We start from the raw sequence: 22668 nt of genomic DNA on the forward strand, positions 1-22668 counted from the left end.
TTTCGGGGGGATTTAAACATCCCCCCGAAAATTTTTTCAACTTTTTTTATTTTTGTGCACATGTGGGGACTGGCCCACGTGTGCACAAACCTCCCCCGCCCCCCCAGCTGCCCCCGGAGCGCTAATTTAGCGATCCGCACTCCGGGGGCAAGTTGGGAATTAGATATATAGATATGGAGCAGAGATCCATCAGTGGCTATTAGCCACAAGCAGGGCTATTTTTGGGCAGGAACGCACAGGAATGGAGTTCTGGCTGGCTCCTGAGTTGGCCACGCCCAGCAGGAACTCATTAGTATAATAGGCCACACCCAACAGCAGGAACTCATTAAGATTGGAATATGGAGCAGAGATCCATCAGTGGCTATTAGCCACAAGCAGGGCTATTTTTGGGCAGGAACGCACAGTTCTGGCTGGCTCCTGAGTTGGCCACGCCCAGCAGGAACTCATTAGTATAATAGGCCACACCCAACAACAGGAACTCATTAAGATTGGCTACATTAGGGGTGTGCGGCCTAACATGCAAAGGAGTTCCTGCTACCAAAAAAGCCCTGGGTTTTGACAACAAACAAGGTCAACAGAATAAGAAGCAAAAGGTGGATGTGGCTGGATGAGCACACTTCTGGCAAGATGGGGGTGTGTCCTAATGTGCTAATGAGCGGCGCTGTCAGGGTGTGGCCTAATATGCTAATGAGTTCCTGCTGTTGGGTGTGTCCTATTATGCTAATGAGTTCCTGCTGGGCTTTTTCTACAAAAAGAGCCCTGGCCACAAGGTATAGATAGGAACGCTCGGTCTGAGGAAGTGATGCTCTAATTTCTTGGTGCTTTGCGGGGGGGGGGGCAACAGTAGGAGGGCTTCTAGTGGCCTGGCCCCACTGATGGACCTCCTGATGGCACCTGGTATTTTTGGCCACTGTGTGACAGAGTGTTGGACTAGATGGGCCATTGGCCTGATCCAACGTTAGCTTCTCTTATTATTCTTATCTTAAAATGTGAGAGAATAAGGTGGTAGAAGTTTGTGATGATACATGTTAGACTGTGTGTTTTTGAATGTTCCCTTAGGGAAAAACACTGCACCCTATTATATTTTTACAAAAATTTAGCAGTCATGAAGCTTTCATGGTTATCATAAAACATTTAAATATAAACTTCGCATTAAATATCTGATAGTACATTAATATCTTCAAGACTAATACGTTGGTATCTTACTTTAAACATAAATGCTATTTTCAAAATGCTCAAAACCCACTCATTTATAGGAAGTGCTTCTTATGATTTCCATTGGGAAACGATACATTTATAAATGATTATTTAAAAAATATTTGTAATGCACAACAGGACTTCAGATCCAAGCCTAATATACCATCCATAGCTTTGAATGATAAAATCTTAATTCATTTGATATATTCTTCTACTAAAAGTGGGTGTTTTGAATGAATAATGCATATGACGGTGTGTGTTTTTTTTAAATTTAAACCTACATACCGTATTTGAAAACACATTTGAAATAAATGCTGGTACCTTACTACTGAAAACAGTCAAGAAAGAAGAAGAGAGCAATCTTAAGAAGGTTTAGACAGAATCCTACTCCAGTACACTCAATGGGGCTGACTTCCCAGAAAGTGTTCTTAGGATGACACCATCCTAGCAACAGGAACGAATGTTCCCACCCTGTACTTGTAATAGTTGGTGACTTCTGTTTCAATGTATCTGAAGAAGTGTGTATACTCACAAAAGCTTATACCCAGAATAAAACTTTGTTGGTCTTCAAAGTGCCATTGGACTCAAACTTTGTCCTGCTGCTTCAGACCAACATGGCTACCCACCTGACTCTATTAGGATGACACTGTAAGTGTGTGTGTATGTGTGTGTGTGAACATTATTTACTTCATTTATACCCCACTTTCCTCCCCAGTTGAGACCCTTACATTGTTCTCCTCTCTGCTATTTCATTGTCATGACAACCCTAAGGATGCCAGCCTCCAGGTGGGGCCTGCGGATCCCCCAGAATTACAGCTCATGTCCAAACTAAAGAGATCAGTCCCCCCAAAGAAAATGAATGCTTTGGAGGGTGGATTCTGGCATTGTACCCCACTGAGGTCCCTGTTCTCCCCAGGACCCAGCCTCCAAATCTCCAGGAGTGTTCCAACCTGGAGGCTGGCAAACCTACCCAGCCTCCAAATCCAGTGGCCAGGGAGGACCTGACAACCCTACCTGTGGCACAGATTAGGTTGAGAGGGTGTGACTGGCCCAAGGTCACCCAGCAAGCTTTCGTGGCAGAATGAGGATCCTAACTTCGATCCAGATCTTAGTCTGACACTGCGCTAAACAACACAACAGTATCACATGCTAAGAAAATCTGGGGCTGCCTCTACAGCCAAAGTAGTTTAACCAGCATACTTTTTTAACAGAAACTGCACAAAATGTAGTTGAAGTGTGTGTCATTGAGCAAATAGAAGCTGTCCGTGTCACTGCCAAACTCACTGAGGAGCAATAAACAATCTTATAGTATTTCACATACCCAAAGTCTCATTTAAACTGAGCTCCTGGCTGCTTCATGTGCAACTTTAGCACACCAAAAGATCCCAATATCAAGGCAAGCATTGCACTGGCATGCTAAAGGTGCACATGCAGTAGCACTGCATGCATAATGGCACACTTTAAACAAGATGCTGGGTGAAAGCAAGATCATGGGTTTCTTCTTGCCTGCCAGCCTCCCATTAAAATCAAAGCCAGAGACAGAAGAAATACAAATATTGAAGGGAGGAAGAAAAGGAGGTAAGTAGTGTGACAAAGGGATGCAGAGACAGACCTTCAGGTGGGGGAACCCAACTTCTGGGTGGGGTTTATGTAGAAGGGGGGATGCTTTGGAATTGCTGTTACAATTCTTTTGCTTATTTGTGTGTTCAAGGCTCCCGATAACAGCATGTTCAGCTATTCTCCTATACTTACTCACTTGGAAGCCCCCTCCCCATGAACCCAATGGGATGTACTTCTGAAGTAATGAACGAAGCATTGAATGTTCCCATTTTATAGATGAAGGAAACTGAGGCAGAAATAAATCTCCTTGCCTGAACTTAAACAGCAAAGCTTTTGAAAAGTACGCAAACGGAGAGTGATTTCAGCAAAGCGTACTTATTCTATCCGGAACAAGACATCTTTGGCTGGCTTGCAGGCCGGCTTATATCCCCCGAGAAACCGCCACCCAAAACACACCCCTACTTCCCTATATGTTATTTACAGTGGCCGAGAGTCCCATAGGCTCTCGGCCGGGAACCTAGCCCCCTGATTGGAGTGGGCTAGGATCCGCATAGTCCATTGTCTCTTGGAGTGAAGCTCGACCTTTGTCTCTAGACTTGTCTGGACATGTCTGGACTGGATACATTACAGCTTTCCTCATGAATACTTTTGCTGGCTACACCACAAGATAATTTTGCATGTGCCAGTGTGCAGCCTCTAGGCAGGCAATAGTGTGAATTCACCACATGGAGGACTTCGCTTTTTAGCACTCCAATGCCACTTATACTGTAACCATGGCAGTTGAATATTTGCAAGAGATTGTTCAAGGCTGGATTCTGCCAGCCTTAATGGAACCAGGTAACAGTGGGAAGGTGGCTCGCAGAGGATCAATAACGATAGCTACTAAAGTGAAAAATAAACAAGATTAAAAATCCTCTGCCCTCCATTGCATTGCTCTGTTGACATCCGAATTTAAAAAATCACCTACGAATTACTTTACATACTTATTATAATGTTTTAGCACTAACAGTACTGGTGCTGAACAGCTTAAATTCAAAATAAATCAAGTGTTACATAAGTTACAGTCAGACAATTACTAACTAGATAGTTCAGCAAGGATTCAAAAATAGATGCCATGGAGCTGGGGGAAAATGAAACAAAATGCGTATTTCCAGAAATTGTTGCTTAGCTCCCTTATCAGTACAATCCTAAATAGAGTTACAGACTGAGAAGGACGTAACATGCACTGTATGTCATAAAGTGCCACCGAGACTATTTGTAGTGGATAGCCAGGCGTTTGGGCCTTTTTAAAAAAAAAAAAAGTCGATTTCACAGCTTTGATTGGGGAGGGAACTGTTCGCTCTTTGCCCCTCCCGCGAGTCGAGAACTGGCGGGAAATCACGTCCTTTTCTGTCCCCTGCAGGCGGGCGAGCATCCAGGCAAGCGAGGGACCGCCTTTCGCTTCTTTCTTCCTTCCTCCCTCCCACCCCTTAGTCCCTCGCTTCCGACAAACATGGCTACAGCCGCTGTCTCTACGCCGGTGAAGGTAAGCGCTTCCTTTCTTTTCAACACAGCCGGGAATGGAGCTCCTCGTACTTTCTTTCCCCGCGTCGGGGTGCCCCTTCCCCGGGGGTGAGGCGGGGAGGCGCTCTCCCCGATCCCCCCACCCCCCTGGAGCTGCTCTTTGGGTCTACGCACCCGGGGGCCCTGAGCCACGAGGGAAGGGCGCTCGTACGTCGCGCCAGGGCGCTGAAAGCCAACCCTGCTGCGCCTTTACTTGTTCCTTACGCTTAAATGTCCCCTGCCGGGACTCGTGGAGCCCTTTCTGGCTCCTTCTTGCAGGGTTATTATTTTTTCTTTTTAATTATTTTACAAGAACGGAGGTGCACGCACAGACACTAGCCATGCTGTCTGGCCTTGCCTGTGCTCTGTGGGGAACGGGAGATGAACGTTGCGTGCTCAGAGGCACTGTTCGCGCATCTTCGGCCGCCCATAAAGCTTGATCTGGAAAACGGAGCCCCAAACCTGGCACGAATTCTTCTTTTTGCTGCTGGATATTTTATCTGCGCCCCCCTCCCCCATTTCTACAGTGGGTTTTGTTTTGTTTTGTGAAGCCATCGCCTTCTCCCTACAATGGGCCCGCACGCCAGACCACACACAGATCGGGTAATCCAGAATAATTACCATTGTCTGTTGTCAGTTAGAACGCTGGCGTCTACTTTAAATAAACTTTTACAGATGCTTCTCTCCCACATCCATTATTACCCCTTTTGGAGGGCAGCCGTGTGCAGCAGTTATTTCTTGTCTGACTCTGAAGGCCACCAAAATCCTACATAGGATTGCATGCTCAGCTGCAATCTGAGAAGCATTTTCCAGGGATTAAGCTCCATTGAATAAAATGGGACATTTCTGAGTAGACCTGTTTAGGATTGCTCCCTTAATCAGCCAAGATGTGAATATAGAAGTTGAGCAGGACTAACAAATCAGGGGTTTTTTTTGGGTGATCTTAAGTGTAAATCCTACACCATTCAACCATGTACCTGGGAAATTGGTTGGTTTTCCTAACAATACATGGTGCCCACTATCTGTTTGCATACAGTATTTATGCAAATACAAGAATATTTTTTTCAAGATATGCCATTAAAGATGAAATTGTTTTAAATTGACATGTGATTTAGAGTTACGCCCAACAATAAAAAAAATTGGGTATAAATAACTGTTTTTGAGGGTGTGTGTGTATTACATTCAGGTGTGTCTTCCATTCCAGTAAATGTGGATGCTGTGATTTCTGTTTTGAGCAGTGATAGCTTTTCCCTTTTTCTTGCATTAAAAAAAGGCATAATGTTAGCAACAGGTGTGTTTCCCCTAATACTCCACAGAAGCTCAGTTGACATGTGGCTTTTAGAGACTAGGGAATGCTATTAAAGATTGTGAGATTCCATTCCTAGTCCTCTCAAGAGGGGTATGCAGTATTGCAACAAGCAAGACATTACAACAAGCCAGTAGAATTTTTTAAAATATATGGATTGTTTATAAAAATGCCAGACGTTCAATGCAGACTTAACAATCAGCAGATGGCCTAACAGCAGATAATAAAATGAAAAGACTTTTAATAAAATAAGGCAGGAGCCCAGTATATTCCAGCATAAACGTTTGTGAGTGAGAGCTTACTTCTTCATATGTAAAGTGAGTTCTGACTCAAGAAAGCAGATGCTGAAATAAATGTCATTAGTTTTCAAAATGCCACTGAGAGCCAGCCTCAGAGGTTTGTTGTGAGACAATGGAGGAGGGGAGAATGATGTTCTAAGCATCTTTGAGCACCAACTGGGGAGAATGTTGTGTGGCTCTTGCTCTTCTGTTTCCCCTGCTTGGATTGGTCAATTTCACACTATTCACTGCACACCACATTTTGACCCGCAACAAGGATTGAGAAGATGGGGGAAATCATGGGGAGCTGCAAGTCTAAATGCGGCTGTGTAAGGAATAGTGTGAAATTGACCAATGCAAGCAGGAGAAAAAGAGCGAGAGCGGCACAGCTGCTTGTGGGGAATCGGTCTCTGTGTGTGTGCTAAATGCTGTCAAGTCACTTTCAACTTATGGCAACCATACGAATTGATGTCCTCCAAAACGTCCTATCAATAACAGCCTTGCAGACAGAGGCCCATGGCTTCCTTTATTAACCCATCTTTATTTAGTCAGTCCGTTTCCTGCTGCCTTCTACTTTTCCTAGCATTATTGTCTTTTCCACTGACTTTTGTCTTCTCATAATGTGACCAAAGTACGAGAGCCTCAGTTTAGTCATTTTAGCTTCTTGGGAGTGTTCAGACTTGATTTGATCTGCAATCCACTTATTTGCCTTTTTAGCAGTCCATGGTATCTGTAAAACTCTTCCAACACCACATTTCAAATGAATCAACGTTATCCTGGTCAGCTTTCTTATTTATTTATTTATTTGTTTATTGGGATTTTAACCCCGCCCTCCCTGCGAAACGGGCTCAGGGCAGCTTTCAAGGAGCAAAGCCCATATAAAATAGGATAAAAGCAATAAAGACAGTAATAACAATCACAAACAACAATGATACTCAATTGAAAGCAGGATGGTCCCCGAATATATACAATGATGGTAAAAACAGTTCTCTGGGGATGATGTTGTCCTATAGCTGATCCCAAGCAAATAAGTCCGATAATATCAATCGCGCAAAATTGTGGCAGATCTTCCCGGGCCATCCTTAACCCCGATGTTGTCCATATCATTGGTGGTGAATTGTCTAACTTTCACACCCATACATAGTAATGGAGAATGCTATGGTATGAATTATCTTGGTCGCCAGTGACCAATGCTCCCTCTAAGCCGTGGAGCCTTGTGAGCAAAAATTCTACTTTGTGAGTTACTGGCATTAAAATTGTGAGTGAGTGATTTGGCTACTGCATAAATTAGTTTGCTCTGGAGCCATCCTTCCTGAGCTAAGACAAAAATGGGTGAGCTGGAAGCTAAAAAACTGTGAGCTAGCTCACACTAACTCAGCTTAGAGGAAACACTGGCAGTGACGCATCCTAACATTTAGGGATCTTTTCTAGCTCCTTCATGGCTACCTTTTCCAGTCTCCATCTCCTGATTTCTTGGTTGCAGTCTCCCTTTGGGTTGATGATTGAGCCAAGAAATAGAAACTGGCTACTGGCATTGGTTTCTCATGAATCGTAAGGCCCTGAGAAGAAAAAACAGGGAAACATCTGCAAATGTGTCACGCTCTCAGTGAACAGGGTCCAACCCCTTTGGAATTCTATTTGCTAGAGTAGCTGGTTGGACTTGTTTTCTTTGAGCATTAAACAGTGCATTTTTTCTTAACTCCCCCCCCCCCCATACATAATCCACAATTGTAGCTTCTACCTCAAGTGGCATTATCTCTTTTTAAAGCATTTCTGATTTTGCCATGGAGCCTTTCTTGCCTGCAGCGTTCAAATGTGATATGCATAGCTGATAATGAAACGATGCATCCTCTCTGACTTCATTATACAAAGGATGCTTGCTTGGCTTACGTAACTCTGAAGCCATTTAACATTCAGTGAGTAATGTTTTTTCGCTATCATATCAGAGTCCCTGGTAAAGGACTTCCAATACAGAGCATCCTGCAAAATGCGCAGTAAGCAACAGCGACCATCTATATTGTATTGCAGTTGCAGCAGTGAAGTCTCTGGCATTAATTAGCTAAAGTGGTGTGGTGTGGTGCTATGGAATGTCATCAGCATTCCTCCTGTTCAGTTAGTTACACGGTCTGTGACCACATTCAAATATTATGACAAAGTTCGGTTTCTCTCTGATGAGAACGAATTCTGCTTGACGGGCTTTCACATTTTGCTTTCTGTCTTCCCTGCTTCCCCTTGTGTGCAGAGTGCTGCTGAATACTTCCTGCTCTGGGAAATCTTAAATCAAGGTCCCATTTGCTGTGATGTCGGAATGCATGCAGGGACCTAGGCAACTTAAAAGTTTGATTCCTCCTCACAAAACCAGTCCCAAATTTGTGAGGAGGAAGCAAACCCCAGTTTGCTCCAGTGCTTGCATTTGGACATTGTAACAAATAGGAGCTTGATTCAAGGCTACCTCAGCCAGAAAGTCTTCCATCAGTGCTCTGCAGGTGAGGGGAGGAGGAGGATGGAGGTGGGAAAAAGCACAATACCACACTTTATTATGCATTTGTGCCCATCACAGACAGAGGCTTATCGTGATATCTGAATGCAGCCTATATTTGTGTGTTAATTTCACATCCTCACCTGTTAAAAACAGTCAAGGAGTAGCAACATGAAGGACACAAAATAGGCAATGAAATGAGAAAAGTTTGAGGTTGGGGGATAGGTGGAAAGCAGCTTGAGAAGAAGGTCATAGGAGAGACAAAGATTTGTACCTCACTCTTTTCCCCAGTGGGGACTCAGAGACTGGCTTACAACATTATTCCCTTCTCCAGTTTATCCTCACAACAACCCCGTGAGATAAGTTAGGCTGGTGGCAGAGCGAGTATTTGAACCTTGGTCTCCCAGATTCTGGGAGCTGCGGCGGCTCAAGTGGTTAAGACGCTGAATTGCAGGCTGTGGAAGGTCAGTAGTTCAGCAGTTCGAGAGCCGGGTGCCACAAGACGGAGTGAGCTCCCGTCTCTAGTTCCAGCTCCTGCCAACCTAGCAGTTCGAAAGCAAGAAATTGGAAGTAGATAAATAGGTACATGCCGGCCACATGACCACGGAAATGTCTTTGGACAGCGCTGGCTCTTCGGCTTTGAAACGGAGATGAGCACCACAACCCTACAGTCGGATTCGACTGGCTTTCGAGCAAGGGAACCTTTACCTTTACTCCCAGATTCTAGTAGTCCAACATTCTAAACACTACACCACACTTGCTCTGAAGAGCCTCTGAATACTCCTCAAAATGATTAAGGTCCAGAAAGAGTGGGAGGAGGATTCTGCTGTGACATGGAAGAAAAGAACTAAAAAGAGGGCTAAGCTAAAAAAATGAAATAAAGTATACAGTGGTCTGAAAAACAGAGCTGAGGAAAGATTGGCTGGAAGGCACACCTTCCGTTGAAGAAAGGAGAAGCAAGGGAGAAAACTGGCAAAACCACATATGGGATATGGTATAGGAGCACCATCTGCCGTTAACAAGAGGACACTAGTGCAGGAGACTGAGGGGCACCGATAGAGGTCAGGCCTTGCCCTTGATGGCTTTAATGCATAGTATAAAAGGGGAATTCTTCCCCAATTTTATATAGTTATCACAGATTGTGACCTGGCAGTGCTACAGCCATGTATATCAAGATGAGTTTGGATTCCAGAAACTGATCTGTACTATCTAACCAATTCCTTGGCTGTCGGCTTCTAATTAGTCTGTACTTGCATTGGCTTTTGTTTGATGTAGTATTCTAGAAAGTAGAAATGTAAGTAAAACTGGAGTTGGCTGAAGGGCATTTTCATTCTGAGGCTTAGAAGATGTACAAGTGGGGATCCTCAAGCAATTTGCAGGAGAGGCCATTCCATGGCCCCCATTCTTGCTTCCTTCCCTCTCCCCCACCCCTTCTCTTACTTTCTCTCTCTGTGTTGTTCTTGTTCTCCTTACCCAATGTCTACCGTCACACTTTCTCTTTCCCTGTCCCCCATCCCATCAGTCTTCCTTCACTTTTCCCTACCCCAGTGCCTGTCAGCCTTTCTCTTGTTCTCCCTCCCTCAGCACCTGTGGTCACTTTCTCACTTTCTTTCTTTTTCTCTGTCCCCCATCCCACTGTCCTCTTTTGTGGTCTTTTTGTTTCTCATCTGTGGCAGTGTTGCTGGCTCCTCCACCTCCTTCCTGCAGTGCTGCCACTGGAGAGTCAGCAATAATGGGGCTGGTGGCAGTGCTTCCTTCTCCATTGCCCACAGCAGTGGTGGCGCAGACAGTGTCAGCGGCGGTTCTGCATAAGCATAGATAAGATCCTTTTTGAGAGGTTTAACTCCCATTTCGAGTAAGTTTTTAGATTTTTCTGCAAACCTTGGGGGTCCCCCAATTTTTGGGGAAAGTATCTTGTTCTCTCTCCCTGGCCACAGTCTCTAGATTTAAGTATCCTCAGAGGGGACCAGGTTGAAAATTAGATATATTGGTTTGGTTCCTTAAACAATATCTGCAATGCAAATGTAAACAGAACCCCCATGTTTAGAGGCAGTATGAGTACCAGTGCATAAGACTAATAATAGTGCAGGTTTTGGCTTCATTCCTCACTTGTATCCCTTCCACTGTGGAAAAAATGGTAGAGTAAATGGGCCTTTGGTCTAATCCAGCACAGGGTTACTGTCCCATAAGACCATTGACTTGTGTGGGCTTAATTGTCCATAGCACTCACTGGAGAAGACCCTGATGCTGGGAAAGATTGAAGGTCAAAGAAGACGGGGATGGCAAAGGAAGAGATGGTTAGACAGTGTCATAGATGCAACGAACATGAAATTGAGCAAACTTCAGAGGACGGCGGAAAACAGGAGGGCCTGGCGAGATCTTGTCCATGGGGTTGCGAAGAGTCGGACTCAACTGTGCGACTGAACAACAACAGAAATGCTGGATTGTAACCAAGTTTAAGATATGTAAAATTTCAGATCTAGACATTTTTGTTCTCTGTTGTTTCCACCCTCTTGGCATCCTTTCCCCTTACTGTGTAGGAGTTGGTACTTAAAACAATTGCAGCAAAGATTCATTGGTTGCTGGTTCAGCAATAAAAGGATTCAGCTGCAAGGCAGAAAATAACAAATTTGTATCTGAGAACAGCCACACTCAGAAGTCCCAGTTGATGGCTCTTACTGTGTCGCAGAACACCTAGTAATGAATAACTGGAAATAGAAAAAGAATAACTGGAATCACTTCTCTCATAGTATTCCTGGAAAGGAGCGGGAGAGCAGTGGGATTTTCTGCCGAGTGAGCGGTAGCAGGATCAGCCTGGGGGTTCTATGCCAAGAGCTCCCTTCATAACTGATTCTAATTTGTATGTGAAAGAGAGCCAGCATGCTATCATGGCTGGGCTGCTTCCACCCAGAGTTTTTCCCCTGTGTGGGCAGAGGGATGACTCCACTGCTTTGGGGAGAATCCACATGATGTCATGTATTTCCCCCTGGTGATCTGGATTAAAGAAAAACTTCTTCAAATCCGATTTTTCAGGTGAACTGTAGGGTGGTTGCAGGTGGAATGGTCCATGTGGATGCTATGCCCAGAGCTAACCCCCCCCCCGGGGGGGGACATATGGAGGTACACTCTGCCTTCAAAATGGCAGAGCTATAGTATCCATTTCCTTTCCTCTGCTTTTGATTGGCAGATTTTTTCATTCATAGCTGAGACACGATTTAGCTTTACACCATGGCTCAGCGGGAAAGGGGGTGGGTTGCCAGGTCATCAGGACCTTCATGCAATTGAGCACCAGTGCAATGAAGGGAAAGGCGGAGGGGCTTCCATACTGCTTGCTGCTGTTTTCATAACAGTAGTCAAGCCTTGACACCTTTTGGCCCCAGTCACATGGGCAGGAAAATGCGGGGGAGAAGCGTGGCTGTTTGCCCTGGAGCAAAATAACGTGCGGCTGCGCGATCAGACGTCCCGTCGAGGTCCCATGGTTAGGGGGGAGGTGCCAATCACAGGACAATCCTGCGGCGTGGCAAAGAAGCGGCCTTCCTTGCAAAAGGCTCCAGGTTTAACCCCTTCCAGGGCTGCAGAGGAATGCAACGTGTCGTCCATCCGGTCCCTTCCAGGAGGAGCTTTAGCCGGGCTGCCATCCCGCCATGCCCCCCCTGCACCTCCCCCTCTGCCACCCGGTGCAGAGAGTTTCTCTCGAGCAGGCCCAGCCTGGAGGGGGGGTACAGAAAAGAGGAGGGGGCTGTGTTGTTTGTTTTTAAACGAAGTGTGCGCATGCGTCGTTGGGTGCTTGTGCGCATCCCGTGGAGACTTGGGGAAAAAACCTTTTAGCGACGGGACATGAGCGGGCACCAGATGCCACGACCTACCACCGGAAATGCGATCAGGCGCCCGCCCTTGCCCTGCGGTTTCCGGAAACTAGTAGCTCGGAGGTACTAGTTTTTTACCCCGCATCTTCGGCGGGAAGCCTCGGGTTCGCCACGGGAGCTCTACGCTTCCCAGATGTGGCGCTGTGATCGCGCCCGGAAAATCCGCCTATCTTCTGTCTCTGCAGCATGGCTAAAGCTCCGCGTGACCACAGCCTTTCTTTCTCAGGGATTTGTTAAGCCCTAATCTAAGAAGAGGGCCATGGTGACTCAGAGGTTAAGACGCTGAGCTGCAGACTGGAAGGTCTGTAGTTTGGCCGTTCAGGACCCTAGTGCCACGTGACAGAGTGAGCTCCCATCTCTGGCCTCAGCTCATGCCAACCTAGCAGTTCGAAAGCAAGAAATTGCAAGTAGATAAATAGGTACCACTACAGTGGGAAGGTAACAGCGTCCCGTGTGCCTCAGTGTTTAGTCATGCCAGCCACATGACCACGGAAATGTCTTTGGACAGTGCTGGCTCTTCGGCTTGGAAATAGATGAGCACTGCCCCCTAGAGTCGGATTCAACTGGCTTTTGGGCAAGGGAAACCTTTAAGAAGTCATTTCTGAGTTCAAGTCTTACCTCTGCCATTAACTCAGTCTTTGTCAATCTCAGCCTGCTTTTCAGGGATATTGTAAAGATTTCAGCAAAAGATATAAGGGCCAGGGTTCAGCCTTCAGTTAACCTGGATTCATTTTGGGCCAAGCATTTAAGTCCTTGTTGTAATAGTTGCATTTGTACTCCTTGATCTGAAGGGTATCAAGTGTACCTTGCATGAGCCTTTTGAGGGATAACATTTAGGCCACCACAACATTCTTTCAATCTCTGTTAGTGCTTCTGTGAGCACAGGGGAAATAGAAAATCTGCTGGGTCCTCACCCATTTTGCATCAATGGGTGAATTTTTGCCACAAGATGGCAGCAAATAAATAAAAATGCTTATTTGCTTTGCGCAGTTGGCATACTCCCCGTAGTGTGACGGTTTCAAACAAGCACTTGGCAGAGAATGAGGACCACACAGTCTTTGCTTATTGAAGGAAAGATTCCAATTATAAGCTACTATAGTGAAGAATGATGTGGTTGAAAGTGAGATGTGGGAAATACCATGAAAATTGGTGCTTCTGGTATGGAAGATTGGAATGGAGTGCTTTAAAGCTGCTGTTGTTATTTATTAAAATATTAAAAAATATTTTGCCAGCATTTATTGGAAAGGGTTTTGCAAGTTGCAGACAAGCCATTTTGAAAGACATCTTGCCTACTACTCTTGAGCTTCCCTCACAGCACGCAGCCGCAAGGAAGAACGTAAGAGCCCTGCTGAAAAAAAGCAGGGGTCTGTCTAGTCATACAATAGAATCATAGAATCACAGAGTTGGAAGGGGCCATAAGGGCCAAGTAGTCCAACCCCCTGCCCAATGCAGGATCAGCCTAGAGCAGGGGGTGGCCAAACTGCGGCTAGGGAGCCACATGCGGCTCTTTCACACATATTGTGCGGCTCCCGGAAGGGCGCCTGGGGAAGCTAAATAGCATTAGCAAACAAATATCATTGGACAAATAAATATCATTATCAATATCTGCTGTTATTATTTTTGGCAGCCTCATTTAATGTTAATAAAAGGCAAATCTGCATATTTCCTAGTAAAAACGTGTAATATTTGTTCATGTCTTACGGCTCTCAAACAGCTGACATTTATTCTATGTGGCTCTTAGGTTAAGCAAGTTCGGCCACCCCTGGCCTAGAGTATTCTTGACAAGTGTTTGTCCAGATGCTGCTTAAAGACTGCCAGTCCAGCATCGTGCCTCACACAGTGGCCAACCAGTTCTTCTGGGTGGCCAACAACAGGGCATAGAGGTCAAGTCCTTCCTCTGATGTTGCCTCCTGGCACTAGGATTCAGAGGTTGTTTATTGTTTTTTTTTATTATTATTATTATTATTATTATTATTATTATTATTATACAAAATTATTATTATTATTATAATAATACAAAAGCAAAAAAGCCGGCTTTGGCTGGGAGGGCAGGATATAAATCTGATAAATAAAACCAATACAAATTTTAAAATCTGCATACAGTCAATAAGACTTTACAGCATATCAATGTGGAGGTTCTCTTTAGTCACCATGGTTATTAGCTACTGATAGACCTGTCCCCCATGAATTTAATCCCTTTCTAAGTGATCTAAGCTTTATTCTCTGACAGGGAATTCCATTTTTTATTTATTATTATTATTTATTATTTACATTTATATCCCGCCCTCCCCGAAGGCTCAGGGCGGCTAACAGCATGTAGCTAATAAAACAGTAAAAACAATACAAAATATTAAAATTACATCATAATTTATAACCTATCTGAAGCAAAGCTATCTAAAAACAAGATGGCAGTCCTCTAAACGTCCCATTCTCGCCCATGATGCAAAAAAGAGTATATCGGGCTTTGGTAATCCATGCCCATATCCAGATGTCCTCCAGGGCGTCGATGGTATACTGATGCGTTGGTGGTATACTGGTGGTGGTGGCGGCTCCTATTCGAAAGCCTGGCGGAAGAGCTCCATCTTGCAGGCTCTGCGGAACTGTACTAGGTCCCGCAGAGCCCTGATCCCCTCTGGGAGCTCATTCCACCAGATAGGAGCCACCACCGAAAACGCCCTGTTCTTGGTCATGGTTAATTTGATGGACCGGGGGCCCGGTCCATAGTTTTTTAATTATCCATTGTGTAAAGAAGTATTTCCTTCTATCCATCCTGAACCTACTGCCCATCTGCTTCATTGGATGCTTTCAAGTTCTATTATTTTAGAGAAGGGAGGAAGAGTTCTCTCTGTCCACTGTCTCTACCCTGTGCATAGTTTTATAAACCTCAATCATGTCCTCCCTTAGTTGTCTCTTTGGTAAACTGATAAGTTCCAGTAAGTTCCTGAAAAGGATGGGGTATATTATAAGGGTGTCCTCTCTCAGTTAATCTGAGGAAAGCAGTGAAGCCCATTTAGGTGAAGAATAGGATGGCCAGGGTCTTATGTAAACAGGCTGAACCACAGAATATATGTCCCAGAATCCCCTGCAATTTGCAGGGATTCCGTATCAGATGAGTCAAAATGGAGATGTGGTTCTCCAAAAGTAGAAATGTTCAAAACCACTGTTATACCAGTTTTTACTGTTCAAGGCAAATTGCATTCACACGCAAAGCCACGAAATGATCTCTGTAATTCATTGATTAAATTTGCATTGTACATATTTTGTTTTACCTTGTACTCCCTGCATTTCATGAAAGCCCTTGATCCTGGTAGTTTATTTTGCCCCCCTGTAATCTGATACATAAACGTCTGCCTAGTGGATTTCCAATCAAGATGGAATCTGGTGCAGACGTCCTGAGATCTTGCTCCTTTTCATTTATTTTAGTTTGTTTTTAATCCGTTTGTGTGATAAGTTTTCCTCCTCGGGAAGCAAGAGACAGAGTCTGGAAGACGGGAGGGTTCCCTTATGAGGACAATGTTATAATTTGTTTACAATTTGTTTTTATCTCTGTATTAGTGGAATTTTAATTGAACTCTACGAAGGTCTCTTTATCTCAGTCTGAAGATATCCGACTGGATTTTATTAGCCTGAACTGAACAAAAGAAGGGTTGTTGCTGAGCTTTGTTACTGCCATGGCTTTCTGAGGAGGCAAACAGTATAGGGAGGAAGAGGAGGAGGAGCAGCCGGGCTGGAAGCGCACTGCTCCTGGTTGGGCTCTAGGAGGACCGAGAATGGGGAGAACACAGAGAGTGGAAGTGTAGAAGAATAGTGCAGAAAAAACTATAAAGCTGAGGAGAAGCAACAGCTAGGCGATTTACTCTCTCTTTCAGCTCCTAAGCAGAGCAAAATGGGAGATTCTTTTTGCCCCCTCATACAGTGTCAACAACGTCCCAGTCTCAAATCACTCGTTAGCAATATCCAGACCGGTTGAGGATCAAATTTGGTATTTAATATTGTAGCATTCGCTATCAAACCATCCAACTGTAGTTTTTTGGTTACAGTGATTTCGAGGCACCAATTGACTTCCAAGGGATTACAGTAAGTAACTAATAGTTTTATTATAAACCTGAAAAACTTGGGTAACATCTCCATTTTGACTCAGAGCTACATTATGTTCTACTAAGATGTTAGGATTCAAAAGGTTGGTCACCTTTTTTTCAACAGTAGGAGACCAAACAATTTTAGGCAGTCTATTCAACCCCAGAGATAGAGTGGAGGTAGTGCTTATTGGGCATTTCAGGGGATGCTGCAGTTGAATAGTCAACGTTAAAGGAAAATGATCGCTTTCAAAGCAATCTCCAACCCCAAAGCAGCTTATGTGGTCCTCCAACAAGGGAGAAATTAGAATATAGTCCACTACACTACAGCCTATGTGTGATGCAAAGGTGAATTCCCCTGGGTAATCATAAGGGGGCTGACCATTCAGAATGATAAGATCAAACCTAATGCAGAATTGAACTAAATGCACCCCTGCCTGATTTATATACGTATCTTTGGAAAGTCTCGTCTCAGAGAGACACATAGGTTTTGAATCATTAGGATCATAGCCCACACTGTTTGCAATATCTGTATTGTCTTTCCCTATTCTAGCATTAAAAATGTCGGCAACCAGCAGGTTTGTGGAAGGGAATCTAAGTTCCAGCTGTTCAATGAACGCTGTTAAGCGATTCCAATGAAGGGCCATTGTGGACCTATCTGTACCAGGTGGAATATAGACATTTACCACGATTAAGGAAGTCTCCTGACAATTAAGCCTAAATGCCTGGGCCAGTTGATCACAGTCTTGGAGGGGGGTTATATCTATTTGAAGCGGGTTTGAGCAAAACACTACAAGGCCTGCACCACAGCGGCCTCTAGTGTTAGCTTTATAGGCTGCCAGGGCATATGTTTTATAGCCCTCTAAAAAAATTTCAGAACGAATCCAAGTTTTCTGTAAACTAATAAGGTCAAAACTTCTGAGATAAGGATGAAAACCCGCATCGTTGATTTTGTTCCTCCACCCCGCAATATTCCAGGACAGGACTTTTAAATTGGGCGAAGGAGAGTCCTTAAACAGTCAGTCAGTCCCAGTTTGTTGAACAAGCTGTTTATTTGGATCTGATGAGACGCTAACCTCTTCCAGAGGCTTCCTTGAGCAAGCAGATGTTGTTCCTTGCTCATCCTCAAAACTGTATGGGGGGGGGGGTCGTTCTTCCCAGAGAGTAAGGTAGAGGAAGACTGGGCTGAAGATAGTGAAAGAGGAAGGAGTGGCGTCTGATGTAAAGGGTTCTGTTCCACCTCCATAAAATCCGTTTCTAGGGAGGAAGGTAATGTGGGGGATAATGACGAAGCTGCAGGCCGGTGTGATAAATTGTGTTCCACTTCTGCGATTTCTGTGGCAAGAGATTTATTGTTCCTAGACCAACATTGTGAAAATGAAATAACTTTGTTGGACACGCTCTTCCAGGAGATTTTATTTCCTTGGATGATTCGTTGTAAGCTGAAGAGTGTGGGTAAAGAACTCCTTTACATTGAGTGGATTGCGGAGAAACTTCATTTGCAGGATGATTGATATTTTTTCCAAAACCACACTCTTCTCTCTGCTCCTCCTGATCTAAAGCAAGAGAGTTACTCCTGCTCACAATACAATTGGAGTGTTCACGGATCTTCGAATAGCTTCCTGTGCCTTCCTCCCACTGCAGATTTGAATATTTAGGAGGTCCAACTATATTTGAACCAGGCCTGGTGTTTCCTTTTGGTGTACTAGTGCATAACGGAGTTCGCACATTATTCTTAAAAACTCTGGATATCAGAATACTATACTTCCTATATAAAAGGTCCTGTAATCGCATCATCTTCGTTTTTAAAATTTAAGATCAGTCTTAGATATGGTCCAGCTCTAGGGAGTTTAAAGTAGGAACTCAACAGTATTGTGGCAGTGTTGCATTTTAACAATTGACTCAAGGATATTTTAATAGCTCTAAAATTTTGCCATCTGTAAAAGTTTGTCCACTGGTCCTTATACGAAATGGTCAATTGGTCCCGTTGCAGAATCAATGAAACAGATGGATGTTGTCCTTGGAAGTCAACTCTCAAGTTTTGTAACTTACAGTGCTCATTAACTCTAGGTAGCTTGCACTTTGCAGGGATTGCCAATGATTTAATAGCCTCACTCACAGTGTTTATTTTTGCGTCAGTGTCCTTAATGTTTGTCATCAGCATATCCAAAGTTTGAGACGTTAAAAAGGCTTCCTTGGCAAGACGTTTCTAAGAGTGGTGATGATACCTATTTTAATTCTTTGCAAGTCCCCTTTGGACTTGAGGCTTGCACCTTTTGTGCACATATAGGAAGTTGCCTAGTTCTGAAAGCTGGCCAATGAGATCAGGGTTGTGTCCTTTAATTGACAATGGCTGTCATGATTCTGATATAGAGGGCTTTCCCGGCCCTGCTGTCTGGAATCCATCAGTTTGGGGTCATATATGCACAAACGATGTGCTTCACCACTGACCTGTGGACACCTCTGTATTACCTATTATTAGTTGATCTCCCCCCACCACACACACAGAGTTATTATTTATTTACCTAATAGTGAAGTGTAGCCCGCATCTTCAGATAGTCAGTGAGTTGGGGCTACACTGACATTAATTTTTCCTGCAAACTTGGGGGACCTCTCAGGCTTGCAGAAAAATCTGAAATCTTAAAATACATTGGAGGATTCAAATTTCCTCCAAAATAAAATATTGTTCTCTGCTCAAGCACAGTGAACACTCCTACATCCTGCATGGTTATTGGTTGTTTCCCAATGTAGCACGTCCCATGTTTCAGGAAACTGTCTCTTGCCTGGGGGGGGGAGTGTGGTTGGCAAGCAGTTTCCACCTTGGAATAGCCCCCACAAGATGAATGGATAAGCTGTGAACTTCCCTGAGATACAGGCCTCATGCCAGGAATAGAAGAAAATGTGGCGCTCTTTTAGTGGATAGTAATTGCAAATGCGGCTCTCCTCAAGCTATGGACAGAGTACCACTGACATAGAAGTTACAAGTATGGACAGTAATAATTTTTTGTTTGTGTATAACATTTGCTTAGATGGGTCATCTTTCTTTTGAGTAGATAAGGGTACAGCTTGATACCATTTACTAGCTCTCTAATTGTGATTCTGTGGTATTACATTGACCAGGAACTTGTGGGGATAAGTTTCCTCTAAGAGTGGGCTGAAAGGGACACCCAAATATTTGGAAAAGTTCTCTGGAAAAGGACTTCTGTTAAACAGCATACTTCATAAATAACAGCTTCTTGCCTTATTTCACAAGTCAGAGAACACCAATAGAAATAACAGGGATGTCTTTATGTGTGGGAGGCTTTATTTTGTCAGACTTAACTTTTCTGTGCCTTGATGTTATATGAATGGTTGAGAGCTGGGCATTTTTAAAAAATGTTCAGCACGACTCAATGCATTTCTGATGCCACAGTCATTTGGTCTTTCTTACAGAAAGCATCTAGGCATCGATCTTTGGAGCCCAATCTAGACAGAGGTTCGTTATTCATACAATTGCATTGGTTTACATAATTTTTGGATCATTTGTATGACTGAAGTAGTTTATAAAATAAAGCATTTTTAACTATGTTATAATGGCTTGAGACTAGGGAACATGAAGGGCTGCTTCTCCTGTGTGGGCGAGTTTGTCAGTTAAGACCTTTCCGAGCCCTGATTCTCCATGCCAGCCCCTGCAGAGGCAACCAAAGACAGGGCTCTGTCATGTTTGGAAAGCCCAGCCCTTTGGGGTTCACCTGGCATGTTAAGTTGCTCGCTTAACAAAGCAGTCGGAGAGTTCAATTCAATTCAAAACCTTTATTGGCATGGATCAGAGTCATAAACAGTCACCCTTCAGTTCATTGATTAAACACATAACTTCCTCATTATAAGGCAGTTACAGAAATTAGCCACCGCTTCAATAACCACTGTATTTTGTGAAGCCAATAAACGGTACAACATTCTGTCATCTGATTGTTTGACATCTTTCTTAAGTATGGCTTCTAGATAGACTGCCCGAATGTCATCATACAAACTACAGTGGAGGAATACGTGTTCGATTGTTTCAATCTCCTCTGAATCACAATCACAAAACCTAACAGAGTAGGGGATTTTCTTAAATCTTCCTGCTAAAACCGCAGAGGGGAGCACGTTAAAGCGGGCCAGCATAAATGCTCTACGCAACTGTGGAGAAGTCAAATCCAATAAGTATTGTGCAGGGGTGTTGATCGGAAAACGTGCCCATCTTAAAGGGGAGCATCTACCAGAAGCCAAGGCTCTAAGCTCTTGCATCTCAATATCAATTAATCTCTGTTTGAGCAGGGCAAAGATGTGTGCTTCAGATAAGGACATCATATCATTCACGCATAACCCTATTGAGACGATTTTCCTTTCTATAGCAGCAAACCACTCAGAGCAATGAGACTCTTCCAACAGATATGTAATAAGGCTATTGGGACAGTTCCTAAAGTGCAAACGTAGCCAAAATCTGAAGGTAATTATCCAAGCCCTTGTTTCCAAGCGTATCATATTGACTTCCAAACAAATAGCGGCGTAGGAAACGCACAGGGGCAACCCTAATATTTTCCTCACAAAATTGGATTGGAGTTGTTCTACCATTTTGTTAAAAGCTGTGATCCAAATGGGCACCCCATAAAGAAGCTTCGCTCCAATTTTGTGCTGAAACACTTTTAGGGCCGCAGGAACATACTGGTTACCCTTGGTAAAAAAGAAACGGGTTATTGCTAGCACACAGCTGTTCGCAGATTTAATTACTTCTGATCTGTGGGCTACCCACCTTGCACTATGATGAAAGTGCAGTCGGAGAGTGATTCAGCAAGAACACAACTTTATTCTTCAACTCGAACACAACTCCAACACAGATCAACATCTGATAGCCAGAACAGCCTTTACATTGCAGCTGCCCTGCTTTTAAACATTCCCGGCTAATGTAGCCACACCCACTGTACAAATACCAACCAATAAGGTTGTTCACATAAGGACCCATCACGGATGTTCCCGCTCAGGAAGCTTGCTTGAAAGTGATTGGTTAGGTGCTTCCTGGGCTAGTAACACGATTGGATGGATTTGGATCCTAGCCCAGGACGAAGCTTTACATTACACTTCAATTAGGTGTTTCACAACATATCATGCATTCAAGGCAGCTTTGAATACACTACATGGCACCTACCTTATTTACCTTCAGGTGAGTAACTGAGGGGATTCCGTCTGTGTTTATGGTCTGGTTTTCACCTGGGGACTGTTTTTATCACTGTCATTTTAAGCTTCTGAAAATGGTTTTATGCTGTGGTTTTATGATTTGTTTATATTGTTGCACTTGTGACCCACTTCAAGCTGGTCTGGAGAGGTGACAAAGTTTCTGAATCAATAAATAATGTAGTAACAAGTTTTGTGGCCGGTGAAGCCTCAGGCAGGATTTACTTTTAATTTGTACATATGAAAGCTTGTAATAAAGGAGAAGCAATGGCTGATTTAACAAGCAGGAGCTGTCACCCAGTAAAAGAATTTACAGTGTCATTGTAAGCAGAGTTACACCTTTCTATCCTCATTGACTTCAGTCGACTTCCGCATGCATTTTGCATATTCAAAAGAGAAAAGTATGATCAATTCGTGATGAATAAAATCGCTAATACTTTGGATCAGATGCAAAATGGTTCCAGTAAAACTTATGATAAATTTGTACTTACCTGACAACCAGTACTCGGCTTCATGGCAGAACATGACTTGCTTCCCTCTAGGATGGACTAACACGCCTGGCTTCATTTTTGATCTCACCCTGACCTCTGCCTTACTGTCAAGGTTCCTTTTGTGGTTCAGAACTGCAGACTCCCAAATATGTTGTATTTTAGACTTGAATCAATTCATTAGGATTTACAGCTCAAATATCACTTGTAAAAGTATGTACTGACCTGATACTGACTTACTATTTAACTATTGCTTAATGTTGAAATTTTGTTGATGACTATTCAGCTGGTTTGTAATATTGGATTCTCAGGAATTTTGCATACTGTTTTGCAGTTATTGTATGTTATAAATGGTAAAGGTTCCCTTGCTCGAAAGCCAGTCAAATCCGACTCTAGGGTTGCGGTGCTCATCTCCGATTCAAAGCTGAAGAGCCAGCGCTGTCCGAAAATGTTTCCGTGGTCATGTGGCCGGCATGACTAAACACCAAGGTGCACGGAACGCTGTTACCTTCCCACCGAAGTGGTTCCTATTTATCTACTTGCAATTTCTTGCTTTCGAACTGCTAGGTTGGCAGGAGCTGGAACTAGAGATGGGAGCTCACTCCATCATGCGGCACCCGGGTCTCCAAGTGCTGAACTACTGACCTTTCACAGCCTGCAGTTCAGCGTCTTAACCACTTGAGCCA

The 22668-nt window shown here is 43.9% G+C and overlaps 1 protein-coding gene across 1 annotated transcript in view; it reads left to right on the plus strand.

The window, feature by feature from the left end:
- The first annotated feature begins 4226 nt into the window (after nt 1-4226).
- MTAP (methylthioadenosine phosphorylase) overlaps nt 4227-22668 on the plus strand; it is a 37896-nt gene continuing 19454 nt past the window's right edge. The window contains exon 1 of the mRNA XM_015427747.1: nt 4227-4282. Within this exon, the coding sequence (XP_015283233.1) occupies nt 4250-4282 (33 nt within the window). The 5' untranslated portion in view covers nt 4227-4249. The remainder of the gene's footprint in view (nt 4283-22668) is intronic.

The sequence above is a fragment of the Gekko japonicus genome, unplaced genomic scaffold (genome assembly GCF_001447785.1).
Source record: "Gekko japonicus isolate JY-2015 unplaced genomic scaffold, Gekko_japonicus_V1.1 scaffold440, whole genome shotgun sequence".
In the NCBI taxonomy this organism is placed as follows: Eukaryota; Metazoa; Chordata; class Lepidosauria; order Squamata; family Gekkonidae; genus Gekko; species Gekko japonicus.